General features: G+C 34.3%; 1 protein-coding gene across 1 annotated transcript; it reads left to right on the forward strand.

Annotated features, from left to right (window-relative positions):
- The first annotated feature begins 3,947 nt into the window (after positions 1-3,947).
- Positions 3,948-9,761, forward strand: LOC149563498 (disease resistance protein L6-like). Its single transcript, XM_089826716.1, has 2 exons — positions 3,948-4,671; positions 7,596-9,761. Exons 1-2 carry the CDS (start codon positions 4,163-4,165, stop codon positions 9,517-9,519), a joined length of 2,433 nt encoding a protein of 810 aa, XP_089682842.1. The 5' UTR covers positions 3,948-4,162; the 3' UTR covers positions 9,520-9,761.
- Positions 9,762-13,006: the final 3,245 nt, after the last annotated feature.

Genomic DNA, 13,006 nt, shown 5'->3' on the forward strand with positions numbered 1-13,006 from the left:
CAATCTTAATCAACAAACCACATTCTCAATTTGCATTGGCTAAAACATATCAATGTAGTCAATTGTGCTTCTCACTGAGAGAAATTTCTCATTGAAAAGTGATAGCTATGTGCTATTACCTTGGCTAGATTTTTTCCCAAATAGGCCTATGGAATTTGTCTCCTTGAATAAAAGGTTGAAGGTATTTTCAGAGAGCACTAATTTTAGGTATGGTTGTTTCATAACTTCTAACATATATAAGTTAAATCTTGTTAATTTTTCATGGCTTTACTTCTAACTGTGTCACTGCTTCTGAGGCATCACTTATTCGAGAGGCAGATACAACATACATATGCTAAGAGGCAACCAAAATTTGTGATCTTGATCAAGAAACATGTTGTTGGTTGTGGTGCATAATTGGGGGATGAAATTCGTGGTGGAGGAATTATAGTTCATATCCTACTTCTGCAATGATCTTCATGCAGAGGAGGAAATCATTTAGGGATGGGATTTGGCTTTGGCTCTGGGTTTGGGATTGGGATTCCTCATACAAGCAGTTTTCTAGGCTTTCATTGCTCACAAGTTTGTAGATCAAGAGTTTGTATGAGCTTGCAATGCAATAATCCAATAATGGGGCCACATTTGGGTGAACTTGATTTAGCCCATAGTGTGGAATTCCTTGTCCAATTTGGGATTGTGGTCTTTTAGGCATTTTATACCTAGGGGTACTGTACTTGTGCCATATTTGAGATGGAGGAGGGCTTTGTAGACCACTTTGAAGCCCCATTTTCCTATGATGATGGAATCACTGAACTTCATAGTTACTTTTAGTAGGTCTTTATGTGTTAGCATTGTTTTCTCCCTTTCAATTGATTTAAATATTCTATCTTGCTCACCTGGGATATGGTTTCATTCTCTGCGGATCTGATAGTGTCATCGAAGGAGAATTACAAGGATGCTTTTTACAACCACCAAAGTGCAATTTTTTTAAAATGATACTGGGCACCTTTAATTGTTGAATTGAATGTCTAGTGCATTAGTTAAGGATATTTCATAAAATTTGAAATCAAAAAATTCTTCTTTATAACTCCTATTTCATATATACTATTGAGATTTTCCCTGAGGATAGGTGTTTTTATTTATAGCTGTCAGTCAATTTTCCCAAGAATTTGTCTACCTCCACACCATTTAGTAATATTTTGGGTCAACATCTTTAGCATGATGTTTTTGTTCGAAAAATCGAATATTAGTTTAGTTTACGATTCATATATACTCATATCTAATCACTAAACCTTCTTGTCACTTTTTGGTATTTGAACTTCATCATTGGCACTTATTTTTATATGCATCTTGGCTTCTACGGACTTCCTAGACTTCCTATTGTAATCCCATTAAATTAGGGATACATTTGAATACAATAAAAATAAATACAACCCAGGCCCCTCTCTACGAGTGCCTCAATAAGTTTCCTAAAAAATAATATAGCCCTAATGCAATGGAATATGGAAAGTTCCAAGACCAAACTCATAGATATAAAATGAAAGTAGAAATGGAAAAAATATAAAATGGCTTGGGTTTTTCAAGATAAAATTCCTAGCGCCTCCATTACATCCAGAACTACATAGACTGCTTTGAGACTTGCTTACCTAAGCTTTAGTCCAAACAATCCTTCCCAATAGCAAAGCGCATGCTTCGCTAAACACTTTTCCACTTGCATTTTCTTTTGAAGTCAATTTGTTTGCACATGTGTTAGATGTATTTGAATTTTATGCAAATTGCTTCTTTAAACTTAAGTAGCTATATAGTTTCAGATTGGTGTAATATATTCTTTTGTTCCAAGAGCATTTTTAATGCCTCTTCTTAGTAAAATTTTAAAACATTTTGGTCTTTGTGAAGAGAAAGGAAAGAAAGAAAAGCATCCTATTATTACATTATGTAATGAACAACTTTCACCACTACTAGTACTATTTTACAATCCGTGGTGAATGTAACAAATGCAACCAGTAGTAAATAGGGTGATGTACTATTTTACATTCTATAATGAATGCAATAAGCAGCATATAGCGTGATGTGCAATTAACTTAAAATTTCCTTTAAAACCCTAGCTTCCCTTGTAGAACCCTTAAAATAAGTCCTAGGTCCTTGGAAATGGAAGTGTAGAATAAGAATCACATTATAAAATGATGGCTAGGTCAAAAGGTTTATTACCAAACACAAACACACACTATAATTAGAAACATATACAATCTATGAAATTGGAAACAAGCAGTTTCTAAAACTATAAAATTGCTGGAAAATGTTCTCTAAAGATGCACACAATCTTTGAAAATAAAAATTGTAGGAAAATCTTCAAACAACCCTCCCTAGAAAATCCCTTTAGACAATTAAGAAATTTCCAAAAGGAAAGATAGTTGATTCAAGATTATTGTATCTAGAGCTTATGATCTGTAGAATCTACTTCAAAGTGGTTGTTGGGAATCCTTCACATAATAACGAAGAAAACAGGAACATTATTCTAAAATAGAAACATTGCACATAAAATTCATAAAAAGGAAATAATGATCTACATAAAAGGACGACCTCTTAAAATTGATAAAAAGAAAAGAACAATCTAGATAACAGGACAACCTCTTAATTAATGCCCATTTAATTCAAAAGCAAACAAATGTAATTGAATATTTTAATATTTTTCTAATTTCGAGTTTAAAAATTAATTTTACTCATTGCATTTTTTGGTGGTAGCCAATTTTTCTTTTTTCAATTATTAATTTTTAAAAATGTATAAAAATAAGAAACTTTATATATCAAACTTTAGGAAAGAATTAATTTTACAATTCTATTGGTGAAAAGTAATTAATTTTAGGATTGAATAGATCCATTCGTATTTTGTGGTAGGTAGGAACTAATAAGTGTGACATAGTGGCTTGTATTTGCCGTAGATTATAATAGTTTTAATTAATTAGAATAATGAAGTAAAAATTTGATAATATTAAATATAATTTTATTACTAATTCATTAATATTTGATATATATTTTAGATAAAAAATTAATATTAATAATTTAAATTTCACATAAATGCAATGATACTATTATAACTACTTAATTGTATTTTAGTATATTGGAATATTAATACATTAATATTTTTTTTTGAATATAGATAACTAAACATTTATAAAATAAATAGTATTAAGATGTAGAGATTTTGGCCCTAGATAATCATAAAATTGTACTAGATTTTAGTCTAATAACAAAGTATTTTAAAAAAAGATATAATTATTTATATTATATTTTTACCTTTTCATTTATTATTATACCCTTTTTCACAAACACTATATTTTAATATATACATTGGTTAGTTGTCCTCTTTCACAAATTAAAGTATTTAAAATTTAATGTAATCAAATTAATATTTACAAACCCAAAACTATTTATTTCCATACAATGTTATTTTTTTTAAGTGAATAGAAAAATCTCTTATAAGACCCCAAATATAAGAACCAATCAAGTTCAAGTAAAATATTCTAAAGAAATTTAGATGCTAAAAAAATTCATATATAAACAATCCAAAAATCAAGACTTATAATTAGAAGGAAAAATAATTAGATCTAATTGGTTGAGTTGTAAAAAATTAATCTAGATATTTGCACTGATTACAATAATAGAAGCCTACTCCAAATACAATAATAATATACTCTAGTATCCAATAAATTTTCAAGTGAAAAACGGCGCCATCAAATTCCAGGCCTGACCATCGCTTTCTTGCCCACTCTCATAATTCAACATATTGTGGGTTTTTAATCTAAATCTGAAAAACCGAGCACATTCCTAGATGCTTCGTGTGGAAGGCAAACGGATTTTCGAAAAAGTATGTTCCCGCGAAACTACTTGGATGTTTCTTCTGAAATCAAGGTCCAACTCCTCTCAAAGACGTGTTTGACATCGACTTTCAAAATAGATTAACACAACATTATAAACAAGTAAACAGTAAACATTGGACATGTAGAGAGCTGTCCGCTACAGTATGACAGGGAAAGAGCGTATAGAATGGCCATCAAACAGTTGAAAAGTCTAGTGATATATGAGTTACGAGGTGAAGATCTGATGTGCACAGTTAGGTTTTGTCGATCCCGCTTCTGTCTGTGAGTATCATTACATTCTGCTTTCTTTGAATTCAAACTCTAACATGGACGGACTCAAGCCTTACATTCCTGCTGCCGCAAAAGTTTCCTTCAATGGTATGAGATATCACGTGTTTTTGAGTTTTAGGGGGAAAGATGTGAGAAAGACTCTGGTTGATCATCTCTTCCAAGCTCTTTCTGCAGCTGGATTAAATGGGTTTCTCGACACTCACAAGTTAAAGAAGGGGGAAATCATTGATTTAAGCCTGGAAAATGCAATTAAGAGCAGCGCAATATGCATTCCTATATTTTCCAAAGGCTATGCAAGCTCGGCATGGTGTCTCAGGGAGGCTGCCTTAATGTTGGCCTCTCCTGGCTTGATCATTCCTCTCTTTTATGAAATGGAACCAACCCATGTCAGATATCCTCAAGGAGACTCCAGCCCTTACAAGGAATCATTTGAAAAGCATTACAACCATCCAGATCGATATTCAAGGGACGAGATTGATGGATGGAAGCACGCCCTTGAGCAGATCTGCTGCCGCTCAGGCTGGTCCCTGGAGATGATTGGTGGGTAAGTAATTTACTTCACCTTCCCCTTGTTTTATTTCGAAGTCCAATTAATAGCTCAGAATTAAATCGACAGAGCACAAACCATTTCTTAAGTATAAGTATTGAAGTGCTTGTCTTTGTCGAAGGAGCCATCTTTCAGTTTCACAAGCCAAATAAAGTTCCTCACCTGTATCCATCCAGTGCCGTGGAAATTTGGATGCACTGATCAAGCCTAGCGCATTATATGCTACCATTGTCAAAATAATTGTAATTTGTCTAAATCCTAAATCCCCACTAAGTTTGTCTGATTGACAAGCCGTTCCAAACATAATTATCTTGGGGAAGCCTTCACCAATATTCCACGTACCTGCTAATTTCCTCTCAAATGTCATTAAGGCATTCAAAAAATTTGAAACCATTATGATTTGATTTAAGATCTGGAATAGAAGGTTACCTGAAGCTGTTCATTTTTTTTCCAAATTCATTTATAGCGTTAATCAAATGAGAATAGTAGACCCAGTCATCAGATATGTAAAACCTACAAAACAACGGTAATTTGTAAGCCTTTTATCTAGTAGATCTTATCTATCTTCTTCCTTGTTACAAAATTAAAGAGAAATTTATAAGAAATCATGAACTGAAATTGGTTATATTATCTCCGCTGCTCAATTCATATAGAGCAATCAGAGGCAGAGCATTAGACAAGAGGAAAATGGGAACTTCATTAGAAACCTTTCCCATTTTAGTGGAGTAGACGCAATACTTTCAATGCTCTTCTCTAACTACAATTCTTTATTACTCCTTATGCTTTTGTTTTCTCCTTGCTACTTCATATCTATCAAATCTTCAGCTCGTACGGGTGAGCTTTCATTATAAATAGGAAAGAAAAGAATGAAATTTTGATTGAAATCTCCTTGTTTTGATCTTCATATGGTGCATTTCTAAATGCAAATTTAAATGTAATTAATACTGTTGGTTGTTGCTTCTCTTTGCTGGTCATTTTCGTTGACAGTAACCAACAACATGGGGCTTATGAGCTTATTCAAGCAATCACACTATAAACAATAATAAGAAGATCAAAAGTCACAACTTAGAATTCCAGAAAGATGTCTCTCTTGCTATTTCGATCAAGGTCTCCACAATGATAACTCGTTGCTTCAACCAACTAAACTAAACCCCTTAGACTAGAAGCTATATCTTTTACCATTATTCATAATGGTTAAATCATAAAAAAATGTCTTTGAGGTGATAGTAAGAAGTGGAAGAGTCATACATTCTTTAATTAAATGGTTACATAAAAATACAGGCACTCACTTTGGAAAATTGAATAGATAGACACTTTTTCGGAGTTCTTTCGGTGAAGTTGAAAGGTCATCTATTGGATATATGTTAACTTTATTGATAGAGATGTGTCGATTATCAGAAGGGGGAGTAAGATTTTCAATAGACAAAGATTTTATTAAAAAAGGCTCTGACTAGAAGTTATTCATTGGAAGTTGAGTTCTCTCTTCATAGATCCATCTTACAAATTTGTAAAGCTGAAGTAGGTAATATATTACCATTGAAATAGAATAGAACATGTAAATTTTTATTTTCATTCAGAAAAAAACAAAAGAATCAAGTTATTTCTTACATTTTTTTGATTTATTTTCATTATCATGTTATGTATGAATGTTAGGTTGATTAACCCTTATTTGATGTTATGTTATGTAAAATTGTTGATTTGAATAACTCTCACATGATATAGAAGAACATGGACTTTAAGTATTTTAAAAATGTCCCTTCAATCACTTTGATTTTACTTTTTATGAAAGTAAAATAGACCAATAGCTCTATAATTTGATATATATTCAATTAAATATTAATACAATTTTTTTTTAAAGTTTTGCCCTTTGCTCTGCTTCTTTCTTTCACTTTGTATCAAGAATCTTGATTTCCTTGCACATTACAAGAATTAGCTTTAGCTTGAAATACTTAAAGACTTGTCACTATAATGATTGAAAAAATGGATTGAAAAAACAGATAAGAAAAGATGATCTTTTAGATAAGCTTACATAACTGATAGAAATGGCTAGATGAGTATGAGCCTATGAGGAATTTTGACCTTAAGCTTTTCACCATAAGCGTCCGATAAGATGGAAGATAATAAAGATATTCAGAGACAGTTTTGTGGCCTTATAAAGATCTTTATGTTGGTGTCCATTAATCCTAACTTCAGCTCAACTCAAGACATGACGAGTTTTTACTTTTCAATCATGTTTTTTACCATCAGTTTGAATTGTGATCACTGATATCACTGTTTGTTTCGTCTTAACCATTTGTAAAAGCCTTGATTTACGGTGCTTGCATTTTGCATACTTTGTTAGCGGTGGTTTGATTAATAAAGCATGCTTGATATGCTTCTTATAACGGCACCGGTGTTTAATGAAATTTTATTCATTAGAAGGCTCTGTTTTCTCTGACTTTTTTCTGCATGTTTTACATTTTTGTTTGAACTACATCAAGTATGCTGTAGCTTACAGCTACAGAAAATTATACACTTCATAGACAGTTCTGTGGCCGCCATCATTTCTATCTACACGATTAAAAATTATAGAAAAACATTTAAAATATCCTCTCTTGGAGAATAAAAGGGAATAATTCATTGGCTGAACAAAACTGGCAAATGCTTCATAGAAATATGTACCAAGTTTTTAGTTAACAGATTCCGGTAATTACATGTTGGGAAGCGGATATGCAGCCGACCAAATCAACCGGATTTGGTGATTTTTTTAATGTTTAATAGTTCTGCCATGGTTATTTAGTTCCCTTTTTATTGTTATGAAGATTTTAATTTGCTATAATGACTGGAATGTGTGCAAAATAGATATTCTACTTAGTTGCACTTAGCACTGACATTCGTTTCTTTCTTCGTTTTATAGCTGTCACTAACTTCGCCATATGCAGATTCGAAGCTCGGCTAGTGAAGAAAGTGGTGAACGACATAACAAAGACACTGGACAGGGTGCCCTTAGAAGTTGCTAAACATCAAGTGGGATTGGAAGCCTTGAAAAAAGCTCTCATCCAGAAATTAAACCTCGATTCAGCCCAAGCAGTTGTTAGAGTAGGAATATGGGGTATAGGTGGTATTGGTAAGACCACAGCTGCGAAGGCCGTGTATAATGAAATTTATGGTGATTTCGAAGCTGCTTCCTTCCTGTTTAATGTCCGCGACACTAGCCTCACAAAGCTGCAGGGGCAAATTCTGTCGGACTTGGCCAACTATGACGAAGAACTGCACAGTGTGGAAAAGGGCAAATATTTGTTGAGGGATCGTTTAAGAGGAATCCGTTGGCTTGTCGTCTTGGATGACGTGGATGATCGCGTTCAATTGGACGCCTTAGCTGTGGATTCGTTGGCCCCTGGGAGCCGCTTAATCATAACTTCTAGGGATAAACACATTCTCAACTCCGCTCACATCTCATCCGAATGCATTCACGAAATGCGCGCATTGGAGGAAAGTGAAAGTCTGAAGTTGTTTTGTTGGAACGCCTTCCTCAGGTCATCCCCAATTACCCCTTACGAAGAGCTCTCAAATAGAATAGTGGAAGCCTGCAAGGGGCATCCTCTTTCTCTGGAAGTCACGGGAGCCTTCCTGTATGATAAGAAGACTGACACTGACATTGATTGCTGGATTGAAACTGCTCAAAACATTGCAGGCAGTAGAGACATTTTGAAAACACTCAAGATCAGTTATAGCGGTCTTAGTACCGAGGAAAAGGAAATATTTCTGGACATTGCTTGCTATTTTATTGGAGAATGCACAATTTCTCCCCTTGTCTTCTGGAAATCCATGTACAAGAATGTGCACACTGCTATCATCAATCTTTCAATGAAGCTGCTCATAAAGATGGAGGAGAAAGGTGTATTTGAAATGCATGACCTCGTGCGAGATATGGGGCGAATCATTGCTGAGGAAGATCAAACCCGGCAACGGGAGACTGTCCACTTCCAGTCAAGCAGCTCATTCAACAGTGCTAGCAATATCAATATCTCTCGCCTTCGTCTCCATCAAGGTGATTCACGGTGCCTTAAAATGTTGTGTACACCTAGTCTTCGCTATCTACATTTGGAGAAAGTGCACATAGAAGATATCTTAGACAGTCTTCCTCTAACTTTGAGATGGCTAAAGGTCGAATCTTGTTCCTTTGCAAGCACGTGGTATAGCACGAATTCGTTCGAGAAGTTACTTTTAGCAATAAAAAAGAAATCCTCTGTTTTAGGCATGAGATCGCAATTGAGTATCATGGACTGGACTAACTGCAGGTCCTTACGAAGCCTCCCAGACAGCGTTAGTCATTTGTCACATTTGCAGTCTTTGAATTTGTCGGGATGTCACAAGTTGGAGCGTCTTCCAAACAACATCTCCGACCTCTCACAACTGCAATACATGAATTTGAGCTACTGTGAAAATTTAATATGCCTTCCTGACAGCATTGGAAACTTGTCCGAGCTGGAGTACTTGAACTTGACTTGTTGTAAATTATTGGTCCAACTTCCGGACAGCATTGGCAGGCCATCACAGCTAAAGCAGCTAAGTCTGAGCTGGTGCAAAAGATTGGAGGGCCTTCCAGAAGGTATTAACGATTTGTCAAAGCTGGAAAGATTGGATATGCTGAGTTGTTACTCTGCATGGAATTCAATTCCTTATGCCATTTTGATCAAGCCAACACTTTGCCTCCTAGGATTGCCTCCTGAGGCAGATAAGTGGCGGAAACTTCAAATACGAGCCCTGCGAGTTTCCAGTCCGTCTATTATACAAGACATGGCAGGTTATAGGACAATCTTAGCTGCTGAATGCCGTAAGGCCCCGTTTGGTTGGGGAAGATGAATTTTCCTCATAACTAGGTTATTTGATAACCAGGTTTTCGAAAACCTGGTTATGTATTTTAGGAAGATAGTTGGACCGTTTGGTTGACACGGAAGATGAATTTTCAAATCCATATTCTGCGTTTGGTTGCCAATTTAGAAATTGGAATTGGAACAGAATATGACTAGGAATATCTTTTTGTTGCGTTTGGTTGTTCATTTTCTAATTGGAATTGGAATTTGATGTAAATTTTTTTAATCTTATTTAATTAGTGAAACACAAGGATTAGAATGAGTAAAGTATTAATATTTATGATTTAATTTATTTATAATTAGACTACATTATTATTATTATTTATTCTTGAATATTCACAGTTTTATTTTGTTAGTCAATAATAAATAAAATGATTATTATTTTTTATTTTAATTCTATTTATTAGCAAAGAAAAGTAAAAAATAATCATACATGCAATCATTTGTACGAAGTTATTTTTTGTCCCATTGTTGGAAATTGTGATCATATTTATTATATATTTTTGAAAAATTGTGTAAGACAAATTTATCGTCGAATTGAATTTATTGTCAAGTTCATCCGAACTTCATAATTGTCGAACTCGAATTGAAACTTGAACCTTGTGACTTAGCCGCTAAATATGTGTGTTTGTGTCCTCTCTCTATCCCTCCCTGTGTTTGTGTTCATCCACGTGATTTGGCAGAAGGATTGGACACAATAAATGTTGTTTATGCAGATGAATTATTGCCTACACTATATGAGAATTCTCGCATCTCTTAAGACTAGTTGCTGACACAGAGAGGGATTGTGAGGCGTGTTGTGGCTCTTGGTCGGTATCTTCAGAATCCATTGGCCATGGTTGCAACATTATATAGTCTTGGCAAAGAAATATTATCATTGAAGCTTCATTCACTGGAACATTTCCTTACTCCAGATGAAAAGTATGAAGCTGTTGAGCAGGTAATAGTTACAACAACCAACTGTAGAGGCTATGAAGCCACTTGTCTTTATAAATGCTATTGGTTTTTTTAAGGGTTAGAGGGAATGGACAAGCAGCATCCGAAAACCATGTTATGGATCCATTGGATGATACTAGAATTCATCCAAAGTCATATGAATTTGCCAAGAAAATGGCTAAGGACATATATTGTGAAGAAGCTGGACATGATATAGATGATATGGATGAGGAAACACAAGAAATGGTTGTTGAGCATGTCAAAAATATCCTGATCTGTTAAATGCCCTTGATATTGATGAATATGCTAGAAGTGTGGAGCAATGGACATCCAATAAAAAGCAGGAAACCCTTGCTGACATAAAGAGTGAATTGTTACATGGATTTCAGGATTTGAGATCGCCATATAAAGAGCCATCCCAGGATGAAGAATTTTATCTGCTGACTGGAGAAAATGAAGAGACCCTGTTAATGGAAAAAATTGTCCCCGCAGAGTCCAAAATCATCGTATAATTTGTGATCTGGAATCAAGCTTGACATGAATAATATTGAAAGAGGAGCTTTCTGATGATCTAGATATAGATCCTTTAGAAAAAATTGCAGAAGGCAGCATCCTTACCTGTTGGGTGAAAACTATGACAAAAGTGAAGTACCTAGTTGAGTTAACTTGCAAAGAGAGTTCACTAAAGAATGATAACTATCAGGGTGCATAGGATAAGGATAAGGAGGTTAAGGATCCATATTTTGCGGAAGAGGATTCCATTTCACGAAGTGAACAAGAGAATGAAACCATTAAGTTCCTAACAGATAAAGAGCCAGGGGAGAGTATTATCCGTCCATGCTTGAAAGGGCCTACTCACTTGATTCTAACACTGAACATTTTCAATGGAGTTTATGCACACAAGGATATTGTGGAGGGAGGAAAAGACCAAAAGGATTTTGCTAGCTATCTTCGACTTGGAAAATACTTTCAATTGGGGAGGAGACATTTGAAGATCTTGATGAGGTCATAGACAGATATATATTCAAGAGAGGATAAGATATTTCAGTATTTCGTTCTACTGTTTGGTGAGTCATAAAACACACATCAACAGACACCTTTCTACAGATGCAGGAACACACAAGCTCCTCTCTCTCTCTCTCTCACTCTCTCCCTCTGTCCCTTCGTCCCCCCTTCTTATCCCGCACTCTCTGTCCCTCTATGTATCTCTCCCTTTTAATAAATTTATTAAGTTAGTTAATTATTCAACAAAATATGCAACTAAATTTTACGTGAAATATTATATAGGAAAAAATATACCATTTTACATTCACATACATTAAACATTTGATGAGAACTTTAACAAGAAAAATGATACTTTGTTAATAATTGCTCTTAAAAAATGTGGAATTTTGGCAACATAGATTTTACATGCAATTTAAAAAAAAAAGATCATGAAAATCATTAATCATATAAATCATATTTTAACATCATGAAATTCTAATAATGAATTTCACATAATTACTACAATATGAAAACTTGCTAACTTGATAGAACAATATCCATGATTTGATGGTGGTGTGAAAACACACCGTTAAACACAAAAACACTGAGAAATTCACGATGTATGCCTTTATGCCCCACATTCGACGACACACCGTTACATATGAAAACACTGAGAAATCCACGATGTATGCCCTTATGCCCCACATTCGACGGCAACCCTCTCATGCTGCTCAATCTTCCCATTACTGTTTGTGTTGTTAGATGGTCAATCCTGCATATATGAACTAAAAATGCTTGAAAAATTAAAACCTGATTTTTTTTTAATGGAATACACCAAGGAGTGGCATCAAAAATATTGATCGTTTACAAACACAGTAAACAATCATCCGATAGCTCATTTTTTATCAGCATCTGTGGTCTTGCAATATTAGCAAATCAAGAGCAATAAAAAAATACAAGAGAAAGACACTTTATCAATACCGTTGACAATCTTGTCAAGAAGCACATACATAGGAAACCAAACTGTGGAAAAAAAATAAGAAATTTAAAAAATATCCAAGCAAATTAGGAATATACATATAACATGGGACATAATCATGACTGTACAATCATCTACCAAAAATCCTCAATACTTTTGATAATCTTGTCAACGAAAACATACATAGGAAATCAAATAGGGACAAAAAGACAAAAAAATAAAAACATATGCAAGAAAATTAGGACTATAGATATAACATAGGAAAGAATCATGAACTATACAATCATCTAGCAAATCACATTTCTATATGCTTTCAAGTTCTACAATTGAGCATTCATCATTTGCCACTCCTTGTGTATTCTACGTATGTATGGTTCAAATATAACTCTAATTAACAATACAATGAACAACTATACCAAACGTTTACGAGATCATAAACTACGTGTTGTGAGAGATCAATGCAATACCATTAAATAAAGCCAACTAACCCTCTGGAATTATTTCACATGCCAATCGTGTGAATGCCAATGAAATGAACAACTAAACTATGTACTGACCAATGCCAATCATGTCAATG

Source organism: Cupressus sempervirens, chromosome 4, assembly GCF_028749045.1.
Source record: "Cupressus sempervirens isolate cs-2001-9-10 chromosome 4, ASM2874904v1, whole genome shotgun sequence".
NCBI classification, from domain to species: domain Eukaryota; kingdom Viridiplantae; phylum Streptophyta; class Pinopsida; order Cupressales; family Cupressaceae; genus Cupressus; species Cupressus sempervirens.